Source organism: Equus quagga, chromosome 15 (assembly GCF_021613505.1).
Source record: "Equus quagga isolate Etosha38 chromosome 15, UCLA_HA_Equagga_1.0, whole genome shotgun sequence".
Taxonomy (NCBI): Eukaryota; Metazoa; Chordata; class Mammalia; order Perissodactyla; family Equidae; genus Equus; species Equus quagga.
Window position 1 is genome coordinate 53,209,258 of NC_060281.1, and position 21,798 is coordinate 53,231,055.

At 43.0% G+C, this 21,798-nt stretch overlaps 1 protein-coding gene and 1 long non-coding RNA gene across 8 annotated transcripts in view; one reads left to right on the forward strand and one right to left on the reverse strand.

Moving 5' to 3' along the window:
• The window catches only part of GCNT2 (glucosaminyl (N-acetyl) transferase 2 (I blood group)), an 85,379-nt gene that overhangs the window by 52,865 nt on the left and 10,716 nt on the right, over positions 1 to 21,798 (reverse strand). Inside the window, exon 1 of one of the 7 annotated variants that reach the window (XM_046640563.1) lies at positions 3,544 to 4,692. The exons of the other annotated variants lie outside the window; for them this stretch is intronic. Coding sequence (XP_046496519.1) covers positions 3,544 to 4,462 — 919 coding nt within the window. The 5' untranslated portion in view covers positions 4,463 to 4,692. Of the gene's footprint in view, positions 1 to 3,543; positions 4,693 to 21,798 lie in introns of those variants that run through there. 7 annotated transcript variants of the gene reach the window in all.
• Positions 4,376 to 8,774, forward strand: LOC124226826 (uncharacterized). Its single transcript, XR_006885366.1, has 3 exons — positions 4,376 to 4,502; positions 7,195 to 7,866; positions 8,646 to 8,774. It is a non-coding gene; the product is annotated as an uncharacterized LOC124226826 (long non-coding RNA).

The following is a 21,798-nucleotide window of genomic DNA, read 5'->3' on the forward strand; positions in this document are numbered from 1 at the left end:
GGCGCTCTCACCACTTCAGTGGTCAGGTTCATTTCCCCATTGCAGAACCACACCACCCGTCTGTCAGTTGCCATGCTGTGCCGGCGGCTCTCATGGAAGAACTAGTAGGATCTACAACCATGCACTGGGGCTTTGGGGAGCGAGAAAGAAAAAAAGAGGAAGATCGGCAACAGATGTTAGCTCCGGGTGAATCTTTCCATGCAAAAAACAAAAAAAGAAAAGCTAGAGAAAAGGGGCTTTTCTTAAGGTGACATATAACAACCATTACAAAGACCTAAGTTAGAAAGTACAAGGATGCACCAGAATTCAGGGTGAGCTACTCCTATCAGAGACTAACGGTCTGCAGCATGGGAAATTTGTGCTCCTGGAGCGCCTCCTTTCAGCATATGGCCAGAGAGAGAGGTCTAGACAATCGTCTGTACATGAGCCACACAGGATGGAATGAGAGTCACTCTGCCCGGCCTCCCCTGAAGAGGAATATAAGACTGGGGCGCAAAGGTCCTCTCCAGCCCCTTCTATCACCATTTCTAATTCTAACTCAGTAGGGAGAAACCCTGAGAGTTGAAAACCCAGAAAGAAGTCATTTTCTCAATAGAAAGACAACGTGAAAAAAAAAAATAAAAAGCAGTGTGAAGACACGTGATTTACTGCTGACTCCGTGAATATCCTTTCTATTGAGTGTTACCAATTTTAAACCATTTCCCCTTGTCTTCTCTTATCATCTAATTATAAGGGGCTAATTCTTTTCTTGGTCCTCCTACTCTTGTGGGTGTTTGGGGGAATCTGACACACCTGCAGAGGGTCTTTCTAAAACAAATACTTTGATTTAGGATGTTTGAGAGAAAGAGAGAAGACATCTTTGAGGGAGGAAAAGAACAGTGCTATCTGTAGTTGCGCGTTTGCAAAAGAAGATGTTTACGCTATTTTTACCAAAGGATTTCTCCCCTTAAAACGTGACATTGAAAATAGAAGGGATGATATGGTTAAAGGCTGTCCAGTCATAAAAACCCAGATTCACACCCCAAATCATAAGTCACAAAGGAGGCTCAAGCATAAAACCAGTGGAGTTACTGGAGCGTGTGTCTGCATTTATATAGCCTTTGAAGATGGAGATAATCCAACACTGGGGCTAGTTTGATGGTTTGTTTTCTTTAAATCACTTGTAATTCAGGAATGCCCCATCTACAAGCAGGATATCTTGCTTTCTCCCTGAACCAGGCTGCCATCCAGAGTCTAAGAAAGGAAGGAGGCAAAGCTGCAGCAAATGTCATGTTAATCCTGAAGAGCATCTCTTGCAGAATCAGACCGAACAGACCAACGACATGGGCGGTGTTTGCCTTCCTCTCCAGAGAGATGTTCTCTTCACAGAGCTCTCGCCTCCAATTTCCTACAAGGCAAATGCAAGCATTTGCCAAAGCTAATGGGCAACATGGAGTCCAGACTCCCCAGAATTTCCACCTTTCTACAAGTTCCTGAGAGCCGTGTACTAGGTGTTTATGTGGTCCTGGGCATCATGTCTTCTGCACAGAAAGCCTGAGTAGGAATGAAGGGGTCTTGCTACCTGGGCCCTCATTTTGTAGCCAGGGAGATTTGAGGCTCCAAGAGGTTATGCGCTTTACATGGGGTCATACTGTCACTGTGAGAGGGCAGAAGTCAGCATGCCACACCACAAACCTACAGCAAGAACGGTTTTCTCTCCTGCCCCTCTGTAGGTATCATTCTTGCTCTCCCACCTTGTCTATTTGACTAGGACTGGAAAGGAGAAGGGGGCTAAGAAAAGAAAAAGGAGGGTGAAAGATTCTTTTTCCTTGATTTTCTTATATTGATTTGACATTGATAAGACTGACCATCCTTCGGTCAAAGTAATCATAGACATTTAACACTAACCAAAACCCATGTTTCTCCTTTTTTTTAAAAAAAAAAGTGACAATTCAGGCTTTTGCTAAGTTATGAAATGCCTTGATCTCAGTACAATATCTAAGGAACCACATGGCTAATACCAATAGAAAGGGAAGGGGCCGGCCCCATGGCCTAGTGGTTAAGTTTGGTGTGCTCTGCTTCGGCAGCCCAGGGTCAGTTCCTGGGCGTGGACCTACACCACTTGTCAGCAGCCATGCTGAGGTGGTGACCCACATACAAAACAGAGGAAGACTGGCACCGATGTTGGCTCAGGGTGAATCTTCCTCAAGCAAAAAGAGGAAGATTGGCAACAGGCGTTAGCTTAGGGCAAATCTTCCTGAGCAAAAAAAAAAAAAGAAAAGAAAATGGAATAAATATTTGAGTATGAAAATCAGCCTCTAAGTACCCAAATTATATGCCAATGATGGAAACAACAGATAAAAGGTGAAAAGATGGTGGCCATAGTGATAGGGAGGTCAGGAAACAGAGAACACACAGTCTAAGAGCAAGCCCTGTTCACCAGGCCAGTCACCCTGGGACTCAGAGCCCAAACATGGTATTTTCCAGAGAATGCTAGTGTGTTTATCGTCCAGCAGACTCTGCCCTGCAGCCTGGGAGCACCTACCAGCATTTCCAACTTGGCAGCACCCCAAAAATGAGAACAATGATTTCTTTTCTCTTGCTATAATAATGCTGTCGAGTTCATCAGAGATCCATTTTGTATTTTTCATTGAGCCCAAAGCATGCTGTTTCCTTCAGAAGGAATCCTATCATGTTTTATATAGTTTTAAAAATAACTGATCTGGTCCATTAGTAAAGGTAGAAATGTTTGGGTGAGAAAGAAAGGAGTTTCTCCTAGAATCTCATTATTTATCTGAAGTAAAACACACATATTTTTACAAAGGTCTATACCAATAATATGGTGCATGCATGAGTCCAAACACTTCTCAGCTCCCTGGGCTTTAGGGAGACAGCTGTGGTGCCGGAGTAAAGCCTCAGGCTTTGCCATTCATTCCCTCATTCCCTCTTCTAATAGTTATTTATTGAGCATTTACTGTGTGTTCTAAGCATTGAGGATACAGCAATGAACAAGACAGAAAATGACCTGACTTCATGGAATTAATGCAGAGGAGGCTGAGAACAAACTCATGCAAATAAGTAAATATGATAATTCCAGATGGTAATAAACTCTTTGAAGGAAAAATGAGGTGGGGGGTCAGCTCAGCTTGTCTGAGCTGACGACATCTAGCTGATGAGAAGGAGCCTGTGAAGGTCTGAGGGGTAGGCAGGAGAATGGTCAAGGCAAAGGCCCCGGGGCTAGAGCAAGTTTGACCAATTTGGGGTGAAAAAAGACCACCCCTGGGGACTGATAACAATAATACCTATTGTGGTAAAGACTTAATAAGATGATGAACGCAAAAATACATGATGAAATGCAAGGCAATACCACTGACAGGCATTATCTGGCCATGCTAGAATATTGTATTATCACATAAAGGACATCATTCTGCGTTTAGAAGGGATTAGGGTGAGAACTATAGATCTCAGTTTTCATCTTATACTTCAAATAAAATGAGCAGGCTCTTGAAAACCCCTTCCACGTATGGCATATCACTAGCATGTGAAATACGGACTCTCACATACCTGGAATCCTATTGAGTGTCACCCAGAAATGTTCATCGGGACTGAAGGTGTCTTTGGACCACTGGAGCAAATCAACAGCCCGTGGGTCATGGAGAACAAAGTTGGAAAACTCTCTTGACAGAGCAACATAGGCAGAGCCAAAGTAAATGGTGAGATTATGGGGAGGAGGCGGTTTCAAGGCGGTGGTTCTTATCACGTAGGAAAGCTCTTTGCCCAGGTGTTCTCGGTGGACATACTTAGTCCGTCCAATGGCATGAGCTGGGGGCAGCACTCCTGGGGTAATGTTTTTTCCTTTAAATCCTTTCAGATACTGAACTATTTCCTTGTTGGTTTTCAGGGGGAAATCCTGCCCACAGGTGTTGATGGCGTATTTCCATGGCACCTCCGAGGCCGCGAGGTCTTTGATGCAGTTCAGGTCCGCCTGGAGCCTGGAAATCCCGCCGTACACAACTGGCTCCATCTTGGAGGCCAGGAAAGCATTGGGGAAGCAGCTCAGTAATTGCTGCACCGCATCTTTAAATTCGACTGTCGCCTTTTCATCCACATGAACACAGTAGACATTCTGAGGCATGTAAATAGCTCTGAAGAGCCTTGCAAAGGTATCGAAATTGTGATGGATGACCATTGTATACGCCAAAGGAAATTCAGCTTCTTCTTTAGATAAAGGGGCTGTGATATAGTGGCTTTGGATCAAGTATTCTTTGCAAGAAGACTTCTCATATATCGTTAGTTTGTCTCTCCACAGGAAAGGCGTCTTGCCTTTGATAAAGGATGTGCAAACCTGACTCAGCATCAAAGTGTCCGAGTTATTTAGCCTCTGGAAGCTTTGCTCTCCCCCAGAATTAAACACATAGAACACGATAAAAATGATTACACAAGAAACAGAAACTATAAAGACGTAACGCATCGACGAACGCATGCCTCAAAGAGGAGCGAGCTTTCAAAGACTGTCAAAATCTGTAAGTCCTTTCCCAAACTTACTTTTTTCTCTGGGTTCTTATTTTGGTACATACTCCAGTAATTTCTACCCTGAAGGAGACGCTGTGAGTTTATTCAGCCTCGTCCCGGGAGTCCAGCTGCTGGCTCTCTCCCCATGCTGATATTAGCAACTGATCCCGCCTCTTCTCTGCCTCAATCAAACCGCCTTTGTCTAAACCGCAGTAGCAGGTTGCTTAAGCCCAACCTTTTTCCCTCCCTCTGCCTCCCGCTTGCATCTGCTCGCTGTTTCACTAAAACTCTGGTAACTCCTTTCCCCCCGCAGATTGAGTTTCTCAGATCTCTTTTCTTTCATTTCCCATGGTTTTTTCTCCCCCCTCTTGTTATTGCCATTCAGAGAATTAGCGCAGTGAGAGCCAAAGTTGAAATGATGTGTTCTGGCAGACACCCCGTTTCCTGCTAGTCATCCGACAGGCTGCGGCTCTCACCCACTCTTGTTGCTCATGGCAATGATCCACGACCTGACTCCTCCACTCTTCCAGTACTGTCCAGGGGGTACAACGTAGGCTCCATTCTAATACACTGCGTTAATGAAGAAATAGCTGAAAGGACAAGCTATAGACTAAAAGAAAACCTCATCCATCCCGGCTCCTTTGGAATGCTTTCCGGCCCTGCCCCATCCTTGTTTCAGAAAATAATACTTGTTTTAGAAACTAAAACAAGAGCCTCCAGGAGTTCTAGTCCTCGGGGATCTGAAACTGTGGGGCTCCTGGTCCTGACACTTTGAGATTAGGGACAGCCCCTCTCCTCCCACTTCCAGCATCAACTGTGGTGCTTGTCATAGAATGTGGAGGTCAAATGAATGAGTCCTGAGTTACAGCCCCTGATTTAGATGAGACTGTAAAACTTCACTGGAAAGAAGGTGAATCCTGGGCACAAATGGTGTTCAGATTAGGGGACCAAGAGGGTATAACCACCCAGAGAACATCATCTAATACTCAGAGAGGTGCTTTATACCTGCCCACTTAAGCTTATCGACCACCTAGGAAATGAATATTGTTTCGCCCTCTTTATAAATAGTAGTGCTTTGGCTAAGGAGTACCACAGTCTTTTACTTAGAAGATTCTCATCTCCAACCTTTCACTTTTCCATCAGCTGAGGAAGATTCATCCTGAGCTAACATCTATGCCAATCTTCGTCTATTTTGTATGTGGGTCGCCACCACAGCATGGCTGCTGATGTGTGGTGTAGGTCCACGCCCGGGAACGGAACCCAGGCCACTAAAGCAGAGTGTTCCAAACTTAACCACTAGGTCACAGGGCTGGCCCTCCTCCATCAGCTATTTTTTAATATAGATTAATGTATCTTATTTAAAAAGACTTCTGGGGCCAGCCCGGTGGCGCAGCGGTTAAGTGCGCATGTTCCACTTTGGCGGTCTGGGGTTCGCCAGCTTGCATCCTGGGTGCAAATATGGCACCACTTGGCAAGCCATGCTGTGGCAGGCATCCCACATATAAAATAGAGGAAGATGGGCACGGATGTTAGCTCAGGGCCAGTCTTCCTCAGCAAAAAGAGGAGGATTGGCAGCAGATGTTAAATCAGGGCTAATCTTCCTCAAAAAAAAAAAAAAAAAAAACCACTTCTAAAACATCAGTGCAACTACTGCATGCCTTCACATTTCCCCTGACCACCCGTCTGCACTGAACACCTCAGAGGCTTCACCCTATAGCATTAACTCACAATGGAGATTGAACCCCGCCTCACTCCATGAAGAAATAATGTCCTTTAATGTGCTTTCTCTCCTTCCTTTTGGAAAGCCTTTATCCCGCTATTAATGGAATTAGTAAGATAATATGCTGACTCCTGCATGCAGCCTAGGTAGGAAAACCGAAGCCTATGCCCCACGATTCAAGGCATCTAAACTCCAGCTGAACGACACCCCACTTCCTGGGCACCCTGTGGCTGTTCATTCTTCTAGCTTTCATTGCTCTCATTTTTTATTCACTATTTTGCTCTCTCCCGTACTAAACTCTCCTAAGACCCATTGCAAATAAACTCTATACAGAACCCACCTTTGAATTTTTAGCCAGAACAGAAAAAGAAAATGTAGCCATTATATGCACAGAGCAGATTCATCTAATTCTTAGTGTTTCTATGGAGTAGAGTGAGGAGAATGACCTAAAGTTCAGGATCGTGGAAAATTCAATCCCAAGCTTCTTTTTTCCACATAATACCTTTAAATATTAGCTTATTATATATTCTGTTTCAAAACAGCAAAGGTTAATTTCAGAATCTATTTTGGCAATGCCTTCTGGTTTAGAATGAATATTAAAATATTTAAAATATTTGCAGGTTGACAAAGTGTTCAGTGCACAGATACATAACAATGAAGCCAATAGATTCTGTTTATATTATTATTTCCAACTGGCCAACAACACGGGGGTTCAGAATTACACAGGCTTAGGGGACAGACATTAATAATGTTGCTATGTTAAGAAAATACAGACGCTAGCCAAATTAGGAACTTTCATAATACTTCTGTATTGAACCCATTACTTCAAATGGCATTGTTTGTGTGACGAAAACACAGCTGTTTTTCCTCTCTGCCTTTCTGGCTGTCCTTGGCTATTAAAAATCCCTCCAGGAGAGCTTTTTTAAAAAACCGCATGTTGCAGTAGAGAAAGGCTGTTACCTGTCATCTTTTCTACCTAATAGGCCACACGACCTGCTAATCGAGAACGGACACCATGTGTTTTTTTGCTACTGAGACTGAGCAGTTCAGCCCTTGCGACCCGCCGTTGACTGCAGGCAACGACAAGGTCGACACTTGGAGGCCTAGCAACCACGCCTTGTCGCTCACTTTGGAAGCAGTTATTCCCGAACTAGCCAATTAATCAGGCTAGACACGTTTACCCTCCCCCTGAGGCCACCTTAAAAGCTCACTCTTTATTGCTCAGAAGTCTTTATTTTTGGTACATTAAAGAATTTTTTTTCCCGATTATGAAGCTATCTAGACACAGCTCCAAAATGAAGAGGGTGCCCTTCCTTTGAAATGATGGAAGACTCGGAATCTCAACGAAATTAAAATAATCGAAGACGGAAAAGAATGTCCTCTGACACCTCAGCACCTGTAGGCTTTCCTGTGTGCAGGGGCCAGAAGACACCTGCCTGACGCTCCAGACTAAAGAAGCAGGCGCTGAAGGGGGCTGCACTGCAGAGCGTGCTGCCTGCTGGGCTCGAGCGCTGAGGGAGGCGGCAGCTGTCGTCATGCTCGAAGACCTGCACTTTATTTTGTTGCCAAAGGAGTATCACCAAGGCTTAAGGTGGAGGAGCTCTCCCAGGCAACGCGTGCCGAGTGGACGAGGAGTACGAGCAAAATAAATCACGGTGAGAAAGGCCACGTCAGCCCATAAATGCATACTGCACGTCTTAATAATAACATTAAATGTAAATAAAGCCTCTTAAGCTATGAAGTAAAGGTACTAGCCATGCCTTCGTTAACATTTCCTAGAAACAATTCCAAGGCTCTGACGAGACCCTAGTCCTGTAGAGAGTCACAGAACCTCAGATACTGCATTATTTGAGTTTTTTCTTAAAGAAATAAAGATAGGAGAAGGATTTAAAGTCCCAGAGTCACTAAGGAATTAATGGATTGGGAATTAGTGGAAAGTCTAGATTTATTTTTCCATTCCCCCAATGTTGTAAAGTAGAAATATGTACATTATTTTATTTATACTATTTATTTACCTGTTTATATGTGTTGAACGAACGAATGAAAGAGTGAATGGAGCCTATATCCTCCATGGTTTCAGATGCCCATGGGTAAATGTGCTCTTAACTAGAACTGGGAACAGAGCAACTAGCAGCTTCTATTTTGACAAAAAAACCCACCTCTGACCAGATTGATTGACCAGGTAGATTAAATGACATTAAAAAACACACACAACTTTTAATCATATTTCTCGAAGAAACCACGCAAGACGTGTTTTCCCTTGTGGTTCAAGGAAGGGTTGCCCATTAACTCCCATAATATTAGTAACAGGGCATGGTACAAAAATCAGGAGCCCCGGGTTCTAGTTCACTTTCTACCTTTAACTGATTATGTGTTCTTAGGCGTTCCTCCTTGCTTCATCTTTTAAAGGGATGTTCTCTGTGGTTCTTTCCAGCTAAAATGAGCTGTAATTCAATATGTATAAGATGAATCCACTCAGCAGCAGTGATGGAACCCAGGAAGTGTGAGGAATGGCCCCTGTCCTGTAGGAGAGTCTCTCTTTACCAGGATTCAGAACATGGACAGCTGAAAATATAACCAAATGGGGAAGACTATGGGTCAGTTCGGAACAAGAGACTATCCGCTAAATTTTGTGGGAGCTCCGAAGACAAAGAGTTCCCCTGGGGCTGAGATGGTAAGAAAGGGCTTCCGACGGTTAGATTCAGACACTCAGAGCATGGAGAAAGCTTTCTAGGCAGAGAAATGACAAGAGGGAGCAAGAACACAAAAACACTAAGCCCGATGTGCAGAAACTTCCCGGGGAGAGTTGGGAATATAGAACTTCTCTGGCGTGGCAGCCGATAAAAACTTCACCATCAGAGACCCACGACCTCGAAGGGTGAGAAGGTGGACGCCAGGGGAGCAGGGGCTTTTGCCTCCTGTTCTCACCGTAGTCCAGCAGCCCCACCAGGGCCTGACACACACTGCGTTCAACGCTTGTTCAATGAGTCCAGAACCATCTGGGCATTTGAAAACTACAATTTTCAGCCCACTCTTTGCCCGCTGTTTTAGCTTATAGCTTAGAACAGCATAGGCTCGGAGGGCCCTCCAGGACTTTTTCTTTTAAGCTGATTTCTCGTTATCTGGGGATGTGGTTTTACTGTACCAATGGCGCTTGTTCTCTCTTCTTCCGTGTGCGCAGGCCTCCACACAGACCTAATGATAAATGGACCAAGGAGCACGCCACTCTGTCTCCCCGTGCAGCCTTCCTTTGCTTAATTGCATGGACTAATGCAAACTTCATTACACTTTCATAATTGTTCCGGGACTTGTTTCTCCATTCTCAATTAACTGCTATCCTTTAGCTGGGAAGGAAATTGAGAGTACACAGGTTTGAGCAGAAACACTAGATTTATAATGTTAAATAATAACAAAAAGGGCAGTGAAAGGCCTGGCTCGGACACAGTTTGTTGAAGCAGCACTGAGAGGCTAGATTAAGGTTAGGTAAACGAGGGGAGGATCAATTCTGCTGGCTGTTCTCTGGAAGGTCATTGTTGTTTGGTTTGCTTTGTTATTGAAGCAGGTCAAATGACTCGGGTTCGTTCTTAATTATAAAATACAGGGATTTGTTTTTTCCTCTCGAATTAAGAGTAATTCATGGGAAAGCAGAGAACGGTGGGAATCCATTCACTTTGGACAGACAATTAAATAACTCTGCTCTGGGTGGCCAGACAGTTTATAAATGGAATGACGTTTTTTTTTAAATCCTGATGATCATGATGCTAAAGAGAAGAAGAAAGAAGACGTTTCCAAATCACTTTAAAACAACAATTCTCCGATAACTGAGGAATCTTCCAATGGGCTTCACTGGGGAAAATTACCTTCTCCTGGGACCCAATCATTTTACTTTCTACACCATTCATCTAATTAGTCACAGAAGAAGTTGTTGTCTAGATCACGGAACCCAAAGCATTATTTCAAATTCTCGTCTCAGATGGGGGAAGAAGTTTAACACACAGAATTTTAAAGGCCCAGGAAGGCAGGTCCAGAAAGCGGTCATGCTAGACCATATCATCATCATGTGAGCTGAAGTGATCTGCATCTGATTTTCATGTGGCAAAGGATCATGGAAACGCTTCCTGGATACTGAAGGATGCTAAGCAAATACTTGCAAAAGACAGTATACACAGATTCAAATAGGCAAATGTCAGCGCATGTGCAGATAGGCGGCAATCTTCTGGTAGCATAAACGTAGCAAGTAAAAATATGAAGAGCCTGAAATTTGGGGGCTTAGAAGATGAAAAATAAATCACCCCAAATAACTCACAGCCAATTCACATTTCAAGGTGAAACTTACCACTGCATTCACATGTGGAAATCAACTGCTTAACCCTGGAAGAATAACGGACCTACTATTGTTTTACCAAAACATTCGTTTCTAAAAGTATTCAGCCAGACTAGGTATGTTTGTGGCTTGGGGATAAGGACAGTTCACATTAAAAGTTTATAAACTTCTGTTTAACATCTCATCACTAGAAGGGTTGTTAAAACACAAATTGCAGGGCCCCCACCCCCAGAGGTCAGTAAGATCCAGGTGAAACTTAATAATTTGCATTTCTAACAAGGTCTGGTGACCAAAGTTTGAGAACTAATGGACGACAGACCAAACTTCTTTTATTTATTGTTTCCTCAATGACCCCCTGGATCTATTTTCCTATGACCAAGTAATATACTGTAGAACAAAATAACTAATCTTTCAGGATAAATAATACTGCACAGTTTGGAGATACTTAATAAACTCAAGTGGTGGATAATCTGATCCCTTGGGTAAAATTTACCATGGAAAGCTAATCAGTACTCCTAGGAAGAAGGGAAGAAAACGGATATACAGACAGGCGCTAGTGTTGTTATTTAAATGAGAGAAACCCCAGTTGCAAGTCTCTCCTGCTCCAAACACAGTCTCCAATTTACTGTACACAGCGAACACACCCAGTCTTTCACAAAACGTGGAGCAGGATTCTTTACCGACAAACACTGATGTTTTGAGTTGCTAGTGTGCCATAAACCGAATTAGAGGAGAGTGCAGAAGAAGGATAAAAAAAAGTAAATGAATAAATGAGAAAAAGGCAGAAGATACCAGGTATTGATGCAGATGTGGGGCCCCTTGACTGCTCAAGCCCTGCGGGCACAAGTGTGAATGGGTACCACTCGGGGAACTGGCAATATCTACTGAAGTTGAGCGGAGGCATGTTCCACGACCCAGCAATTCCATTCCCGGGTATTCACTCAACAGAAATGCATACGTGTTTATCAAAGGACATACAGCTCAACGTTCACTGCAGCCATATTCATAATAGACCCAAACGTCCACCAGCAGTTACTATATAGCAGAGTTTCTCGGGCTTGGCACAATTGGCATTTGGGGCTGAATGTGCTTTGTTGTGGGGGGCTGTCCTGTGTAGGCTGTTTAGTGGCATCCCTGGCCTCCACCCACTAGATGCCAGTAGCACCCTTTGCCCCTCCCCCAAGTTGTGACAACCAAAAATGTCTCCAGATATCGCCAAACGTTCCCTAGGGAGAAAAATCACCCCTCCCCACTTTACACACCTCCTTCTTTCTGTACAGTGATGAAATGAATAAGTACAACTGCCTACGATAGAAAATGTGAATCTCACAAACGTGCCATTGAGCAAAAATAGCCAGACAAAAAGAGTATACGCTGTATATTTCCATTTATGTAAAGGATAAAAACAGGTCAAAGTAATCTCCACTCTTAGACACCAGGGTAGTGACTAGGATGCCGGTCACGTTCTGTATCTTGATGCTGGCTACATGGGTGTGTTCAGTTTGTGACACTGTATCAAGTGATCACCAATGATATGGACACTTTTCTATGTTAGATGATACTTCACCAAAAATGAATGAATGAATGAATGAATGAATAGAATGAATCATGGTCCTTCTCCCAGAAATACTCTTCCATGGGACTCTTCAAGGTGACTGGAGATCAAGAGTCCTTCTTGAATAACTAATATTTATGGGTATCACTTACGATTGGATACTCTGCAGTACCACATACCAGAGCCCACACCACTTCTTCCTTAAGCAGACTGACCGCTGAGAGTGTTTCCATTCTGGTTCCTGACACTAGCCACCCTCAGCCATGACCCAACCACCACTCCTTCCTACCAGTCAGCAATGTCCAGCATAAAAGGAGCCAAGAGAAAACAGAACAGGAGGTTAAAACTGAATTTAAAAACCCATTGTTGTTATCAACACAGAACAGGGTGCCAGCCCTTAAAGCACTTGTAATCGAGATAAGGACAGAGGGGGCACTTGCACTGACAAGAGAATGTATGTTAAAACAGGGTACGAAGAAGTATGAATGACAAAGCTGATAGCTGGAATTAGGGGCTATGCACCCTACTTGCCCAGTGAGGAAACTGAGACTTAGATGGTCACTGGTCTCCCAGGGTCACTGAGCTGGGAGAGGCTGACCCTGGCCTTGAATGAGAGCAGCTTCAGTCCAGAGTTCTTGCCATTCTGTGCCCTTTCAGGCAGGCCCAGGAATGTCCTGGCATCAGCGTCCACATTTGCTTCATGGAGAAATCATGAGAAAGAAGGAGAGCTGTGTTCACTTTCAGTACGACACATTCATTCCCTTTTCCAACACTCCTCTTTCTCTCACATCCAATCAATCAATACTTGCTGAGAATGCACCTAGGCCTGAAGCACCAAGAGGTTTCTTTTCCTTTCCTTCCAACGTCTTTTCTTTATTCCTCAGACAACCACCTGGACAAATCTTTTCCTTCTGGCTCATGATGATTGACTTCCCAATGCCATCTCTCCAGCCCCCTCTTCAGGTGATCACATCACTGCCTGTTCTGACCAGTTACAAGCAGAAAGCGAGACCCAGGGAATAGCTGGCCCCAGGCTGACCTCGATTCCTGAAGCCTGGTCCTTGAACTAATTAACCAGGCACCTGGGAATAATCTCTAGGGCCAGAGCCCCTGGGAACCCTTCCTATCTCGTCTCTTTCTGCAGAGAACAATTCACCAAGCCCAAGGTCCTTCTTCCTCTGTTCTGACTTGGGACTCAGGTGCTCAGATAGCGCCCTCAGGCTTCCTAGACTCCCAGACTTCACAATCCTCAGAACACCTGCTCTCCTGATCACTTTTGCTAAATTTGTTTTTAAACTTTGCTTTCTTAGGAAGACTAGGTCTGAGACTATCCAGATGACTGATACAGTGACAGGAGTTTGATATACACTATGACAAGAATTCCATCAGAATCAGTTATCAGTTTTACAAAGACAACATACCACCAAAAAAGTTGAATAATGTGCTGAATAGCTTCCATTTGGCCCTTTAGGTCCCCTCCCCTCTCTTCTCCACCCTGCACGAGGGGTGACCTCTATGCAGTGTGTCAATGGGCTCTGCCTCTGTTGGGTTTGCCAATGAGGGGAAGACAGAGGGATCAAGGCGTTGACTCCTCAGCTCCTTTCTCGTCAGCCACAGCAGGACAGCCCTGTCCTTTGACTGAAGTTCAAAAGTCACAGTTCTTCTAGAAGGGGCCCTGTCCACAGCACCTTTTCTAACCACTCCCCCTTTCAGGTCTAGAAATGGTAACAGATCCACTATTACTGGTTCTGGGTATTACAATATTGTTTTTCTTCACTCTGCCCAAACCTTCAAAAATAGTCCCTTTAAGTAAATCCTTCTTAATTAGTCCAATTCGAGTGTGCTGTCTACTTCCTGCTGGGGCCCTGACTGATACAATAATAAACGATTACACTGGAAGAATACTTACTATGTGCAAGGTATTTAGTTAATATTTCACAAAGATTATTTTTTACTGCTCACAACAACCCTGTGAAGTGGGCAGTTATTACCCCCATTTTACAGATAAGCAAGGGAGACTTGGTCCAACATATTACCCCGGGCCACAAAGTCAGGGAGCACTGGAGCCGGACTTTGAATTTATATATCTAATTGCCTCCCAATACAAATGAGATATATCAGGATATCAAAATTCATTCAGAGCTCCTTCTCTCTTCCCAAGGGTCAAGGCTATAGCTGGTGAGAGATGGGATCAGCATGTCCTGGGGCCAGGATTTCAGCTAAGCACCAATGGGAAAGACTGGTTCCAGTAATGGGATGGAGAAAAACAAATGAAGATACTAAGGTTAATGGGAGCCAGGTTCCTCACTGCTGGGGAAGGAAGTAGAAAGAATAAACCCCGTGTTGTTGGATTGGAATTGGAGATATCAGTGTGAACTTGTGCTTTCTAATATATATATTTTTAAATTAAAAAATAGGTGTGTGTGTGTATGAGACAATGTGTGAGTTGGGGCATGTCTTTGAAAATGCACAGGTGTGGCTGTGGGTGTGTGTCATGTGTGTATACAGACATTATGTGTACACAAGATATATATTTTTTCCTAGCTCTAACCCCTGAAAGGGCTTGGAAGTAATAATGCCCTTGAGTGCCCAGATCTTGGTTTTTAAACACATACCATTCTTGACTAAATGGAACCAGAGTTCCCTGGAGAAAATGGTTGACTCCACGACTCGAGCAGGTTAAGTAGGAGATTAGCTTGGAACATCTCCTTGTGCCAGAAAGCAAGGAAGTGCTCAAAGAATGAGGAGGACATGTTGAAAGGACACAGTAGCCACCTTGAAGGGGCCCTCACTGGCCAAGTCCAGGACAATTTGAGCAGCAAAGTAAGTAAAACTAATAGTGGCTTGTAATCTACTGAATAAAATGGGAATCCAAGTCCATAGGAAGATAAATAAACAAACAAACACAGGAGGAGAAGAGAAGGCTCTCCCTCATAGATGGATGTCAACTAATAAACACAGAAGGATGGAGTTGACAACCATTACAGTAATAATTGATTAAGACAGGAACGCTCAGTGGATGGTAAAACTGGGGAGTGAACGTTTGATGAAGAATAACACATCTAAATAGTCTCAAAGTGTCTCCCCACAAAATACTTATTAATTACTTAGTAATAAATACAAAATACTTACTAACTTTTCAGTGGGGAAATTTCACAGGCACCATCTTACCCAAGGGACAAAAGGTAATATCACCACTATGAGAACAAATCAACATTGCGAGTTTCCACAGTGTCATTTCCCTGGTATCTTTGCCCAAAAGGCATGATTTGAATCTAATCATGAGAAACATCAGATCTGGACTCTTCAAAAATGATAAGACCTTGAAAGACAAGGATAAACATAAATTGTTCCAAATTGGAGGAGACTAAAGAGATATGACAACTAAGTGTAGCTCGTGATCCTTAATCAGATTCTAGACTTATGAAGGACACTATGGGTACAACCAGTCACACTGGAATAGGGTGTATGGATTAAAGAGTAACACTGTGTCACTTGATGGTGGCACTACGTTTATGTAGGAGAGTATCTTTGTTGTTAGGAATATAGTTTGAAATAGTGAGGGGTGATTTGCAAATGGTTTAAGATAAGCATAGAAAGAGAGGGGAAGAGAGAGACAGAGAGGAATAAGATAAGGCAAATGAGAAAAATGTTATGGGTTGGGGCCTGTGAGTGAAGGATACAGGAGAGCTCTTTATACTATTCTTGTAAGTACAGTAATTTTGAAGTTAAAAGAAAAGACTGAAAACTCATTAAGACCTTTAAACATTTTCTAGATATTCAAAGAGTAGTATTTTCATGAACTACACTGCTTAAGCCACAGGAACTTCTAAAAGGCAGCATGATAGATTAGATTGATCATGAATTAGGGGTCAAACAAACCCAAATTAAGCCATTTTACCTTCCAGAGCTTCAGTTTCCTCATGTGCACATTGGCGGTAATACCATCTACCTCCTCGGAGGATGCCTGCGCGGCTTAAATGACACAATCAAGTGAAGCATCAACGTTACGTCTCTCCTGTATCCCTGAGAAAACATTTGTTCTACAGGATTTCTTCTGCAAAGAAAACTTACATTACCTGCATCAACCAAACAGTGCCAGTGTTGGAGCCATCCAGAATGTGGAAATAGCCCCATTCTATAGAATTAACCTACGACATTCATTAAAATATGAATTCTACCTTAAAGATGGATGCTCCCTTAACAGATTCAGCTCTTTCCTACCATTCATGACCAAATGGAAACTTTGCCCCTCTAAGATTTTCAAATCTAGTTTATAATTTGAGATGGTGTAAAAAGGAAGTAACTTTCAAGTATTTTCTCCCCATGACACATATTGGAAACAATCCTTTATCCGGCACTTGTAAAAAGAAAAAAAGCACAAAGCACTCTCAGCCACAGGCGTCTGGCCAAGGGGCCTGAACTGCCCTGGGCCTCGGTGGCCAGACATGCTGCCAGGATGAATATGGAGCTGACCTGCAACCCACTCCCAGCACGTCAGCACACACAGACAAGGCTGGGAAGCTCCGCCATGAGCAGGAAGTATAACAAGGAAAGAGGCTGCCGTTACAGGAAACAGTTTGGGAACAAGCTTAAAAAGCACTCCACACACACGCTTTGGGAAAAGATCGAGCTGTTTCTAACTGCACTCAGAATTAGGCTGTGCTGGGCCCTACACCCTTCAGAACAACTCCAGGCCTCCATTCTCAACATCTTGACACTAGTGACCTATCATTGCAATTAATTCCATTCCCAATCCTGCCTTGTCCTTTATTTCATTTTCCCTTCTATCTTAAGCTTCCTTTTTCTAGCTTTGAAGCTAGAAAGCAAGAAGAGCTTTAAACTGCATCCCTTGCCTAGCTTTTGCCTGATTTATGAGACTGAAGACACTGGAGACAGAGCAAGACTGAGTCCTGTAAAGTTGCCAGAAAAGCTGGAAACAGCTGCGCGCGGCTCAATGTTGGAATGAAGGATTCTCCAAGGGGGGCTGATCTACCATCCGCAAGAATTGTTGTGATTTTTCACCAAGGCTAGAAGGAGGTTAGTTAGGATTGCAACGATTATAGGAATTTGAAGTTCGCTTCGTTCCTAATAAGGAGAAAACTAGACAGACACATTTATGAATTCTCTGAGGTAAAAATAAATGTTTGTGAAATCCTGTCAGACACTGCTCTAAATCTGTCAGGTTCAGTAACATAAGAATTAGTATTTGCAGCAGCAAACTCATGTTGATTTAAACAAGGCCCGTCCTAAGCTTTAGGTGGTCAAACGTAGCTGGAACAGACACAAAAACGGAGACCACAGCCAAGGGGCAACTCTTGTGAAATGGAAGAAACAGAAAGTAAAAGCCACAAAAGCATCGACCAGCACTCTAGCACAAACCATTGAACTCACTACCAAAGAACTGGGAGGATAAGGACCTGGACTAGAGATGGCGGACAGGGTTTCATCAGAAGGGAGGGAGCTGCAGCCATTTGATTCTTAAAAGAAGGAGGAATTACAGTTTGGATGAAATCACAGAAAAGGGGTCAAATCATAGTAACTACATATTAGGACACTGTCCTGATTAAATGGGTTGCTTTATTTTTCTCTTTTTTGTTTTCTGGTTTTTTCTTTTGAGGAAGATTAGCCCTGAGCTAATATCTGCCACCAATCCTCCTCTTTTTGCTGAGAAAGACTTGCCCTGAGCTAACATCCATCCCCATCTTCCTCTATTTTATGTGGGATGCCTGCCACAGCATGGCTTGACAAGCGGTGTGTAGGTCCACACCTGGGATCTGAACCTGCAAACTTAACTGCTGCGCCACCGGGCCAGCCTCACTTTATTTATTTTCTTAAGTGAATCTTAGTTAATTGTTAATAGAGGATTCAGGAGCTAGAAACCTGAATTAACACTTCAGCCACGCAGTCTGACAATGTCAGACAATTTCATCTCTTAATCTTCCCTGTCTTCAAAACAGATTTAACCATCTTGACTCTGGCACTTATGACCTGGGGGTGCTTGGACAAGTAACACAAACTCTCGATACCTCAGTTTCCTCATCCATAAAATAGGGATTGCAACATACTAGGTTCACAGAAATAATGTCCAAAAGGCACTGAGTCCTCTCCTAAGAAGATATACCAAAGGCCAACAAGCACATGAAAAGATGTTCAACGTCATTGTTCATTAGAGAAATGCAAATAAAATCAAGTGAAATATCATTTCACACTCACTAGAAGGGTTAAATAAACAGATAAGCAGTAACGAGTGTGGACGAGGATGTGGGGAAACTGGAACCCTCACAGACTGCTGGTGGAAACGTAAAATATTGTACCCACTTTGGAAACCAGCTTGGCAGTTCCTGAAGATGTTAAACACAGAGTACCATATGAACCAGCAATTTCTCTCTCGGGATCTACTCAAGAGAAATGAAAACATGAATCTATACAAACACTTGTTCAGGAATGTTCACACCAGAATTATTTATAATGGCCAAAAAGTGGAAACAACCCAAGAGTCTATCAAGAGATGAATGGATAAACAAAATGTGGTATGTCCACATGATGGAACAGTAGTCATCCATATAAAGGAGAGAGGTACTGATTCATGCTGCAACATGGATGAAACTCAAAAATATTACACTAAATGGAAGGAGCCAGACATGAAAAAGCATATATGATTCAAGTCACATGAAATGTCCAGAAAAAGCAAATCCATACAGACAGAAAATTAGTGGTCAAGTGTGGAAATGGAAAGAGGCTGTAAATGGGCATGAGGTTTCTTATGGAGGTGATAAAAATATTCTAAAGTAGAGGGGGTCATGGTTGCACATCTCTGTAAATATACTAAAAATCATTGAATTGTTCACTTCAAACAGGGAATTTTACAGTATGTGAATTACATACCGTGATAATTTACAAATGAATGTAAATTATACCTCAATTAAGCTGTTAATTTAGGGGAAAAAAGGCTATTTGTCAATGCCTGACGTTGTAAGGATTCATGCAATGATTATGATGTACATGCCTTCTAGAAAGGCTTTCTACTACGTAACCCTGGGGCTTAAAACGCAGCTGGTAATTCTGCCGGTCCACTGTGAGCTGTCAGTGACTTGGACAGTAGAAAATTCTTGGATTTGCATGGAAGCAACACCATATTTATTTTACACTAGCAACTGAGGGTGAATCAAATTCAATCTGACCCCACGCACCTTAGGGGTTGAGGTTCACAAAGATATAAAGGTCACAGGCCCCCCAGGACTCTGCATTCTATGAGGCCCCGCAGGGGCTGAAGCCACAAACTCAAACAAGAAAATAAGGAAGAAGATAAGGACTATCTGGGGCACAGAGGACAAAAGTTAACTCTGCCTGGCGGCTGGGGGAGGGGTTGTGAAAAGTTTCACAGTGCACAGTACAGCTCAGCTGGTCCCTCGGAGATAAACAGCATTTCTCCAAGCAAAGAAGGGCCTGAGGCGGGGAAAACTGGCATGGGACCAAGAGGGCTGTTTGGGGCCTAGTAATTATACAGGGAATTCAAGTTATAGCCCTAAATAAACCACTTTCACTACATTTTCTGTCTATTTTAAATCAAAGCTTCGCAGGGCCAAAATGACTCTGGCAAATTCCTTTAATTGTTGATTTCACTTTTCTACACCTGAACTAAAACGGACTTCAATCTTCAAAATGCATAAAGAAGTTAATTTATACTGACCTTAGCAATCAGATGACTAGCAACTCCCACAAGCCAGCCACACTCCCAAGAGAGTTTTCTAATGGATTTACCATCGGCGGCAAAGGATGTTTGCCCCCTGGAAGAGGAGGTAGGGGCAGGACCCCTGCCCTGTGGACTGCTTTAAAGCCGACCCAGAACTGAAAAGGAAGAAAACTAACGTTCTGCAAAGCTGGAGGAGAATTTTCTTTATGTGTAGAAAATACTGTATTAGACAAGCAGAATAGAGCTCTTTTCTCTCCCATTCATTTGCTCTTCATTCAGAATTATATGGGAACCCCATAGAATGATGAGGCTAGGTCCCGACTCTAATCATTCACTCACATTCTCACATTTGGGGTGTGTGTGGTGGGCGGGGCCAGAGACACGGGGTAGAGGGGGCCCAAGATCCACACAAATAGTTAAGATGCAATGCAAGAGATGCTATAACCGAAGTAGGAGTAAAGTGAATGGGGGTGGGGGGGTGGCTGCTTCTGTGGGAGAGGAAAGTGTTCTCTGAGAAAGTGACATTTCAACTGCATTTTGAGAACTGACTAGAATGAGCAGCAAAAGTAAAGAACATTCCAGAACAAGCGGGCAGCATGAGCAACGGCCTGGAGACCATTTGTCTTCGGACCACTCTAGAGTGACAGCAGCTTGGCACAGTGAGAGGCTTCCAAATAGTCACAGAACACTATTTCCTAATAAGAGGAGGGAGAAACCAGCTGCTTAAGGCTCTCCATACATGTGACATTGCTAAGAAAGGCTACAGCTGAGGGGTAACCTCTGCGGGTCACATACTCGATTTCCAGCAAAAAATTATCCTGGGGCCTTCAAAACCAAATGTCCATGGGTTTTTTGGTCACACACAGAAGTTTTAGAATAATAACACTAAAACCTCAAAAATCAACATCTAGCAAGTTCGTCTATCCCCCTCTCTTGTAACATTTCATGAGCCCTACAAGGTGTCAGGTACAATTCATACTCTGTAATCCTTCCAACAGCCCGACAAGGAGATATTTTATCCCCAGGATACAGACGAAGAATCAGGCTCAGAGAAATTAGGCATCTTGCCCAAAGTCAAAGAGACTGTAGATGGCAAAGCCAGGACTGACTGTCTGCTTTCACATCCCACCAGCAAATGGGAGCGACTCTCTGACTCTGCAGAGTAAACAGATCTCTAGATCATTTGTTCAACACACTTTATAATCTGCGTAAGTCTGAAGAGCATGCTCATTGATGGCCACTGACTCTATTTTTTTTCTCTTCAATCTACTTTTAGCTTTCATAATATAAAGTTAAAAGAGGTCACCACACAAAGAAATGTTGTTTCTGAATGTTAAGTATTAATAATATTTTCATTTATTAAATTTAAATATTAATGATATCTTGATTTAATTAATTTAATATTAATATTAACATGGGGTCATGTCTCCGATTATTCCTCAGAAATACCAGAAGATGGTGTAATTAACAAAGCAAACATGTTCATACATACCATCGTTATTTTCCAGACCATTTTTGATGATAACATGTGGATATGTAAAATGCATCTAAATCAACAAAACTACATATTAGGGCAATTTCTGATTTGTGGAAATTATAATCTTTTCAAAAACAAAAAAATGTCAAAATCTCCAGTGGTCCTCGGTTCGGCTGAGTCATCTTATAACTAAGCAACTAAGCCCATTTTTTGTAACTTCAAACACAGAAGGCACTGAATTTCTAGGTGCCCTGAGTCCTATCAGGTTTGAACTTCTAAGACCACACAGGCATGAATTATCCTCTTGAGAGAAAAGAACCAGTCTAACTCAGACTAGTTCTAACTCAGCTGGGGAAGGAAAAAGAAGAAAGTAAGGAGACAGTGTGAGCCACAGAATGCCCAAAAGAGAAACCCAGTGCCCAGGGAGGGAGGGAGGGAGGACAAAGGTATAGCAGAGACAACATCACTCACAAGTTAACACTATGCTCCCCTCCCCATTTCCCCTGGAGAAGTTATAAAACTAATGCCACTGTTT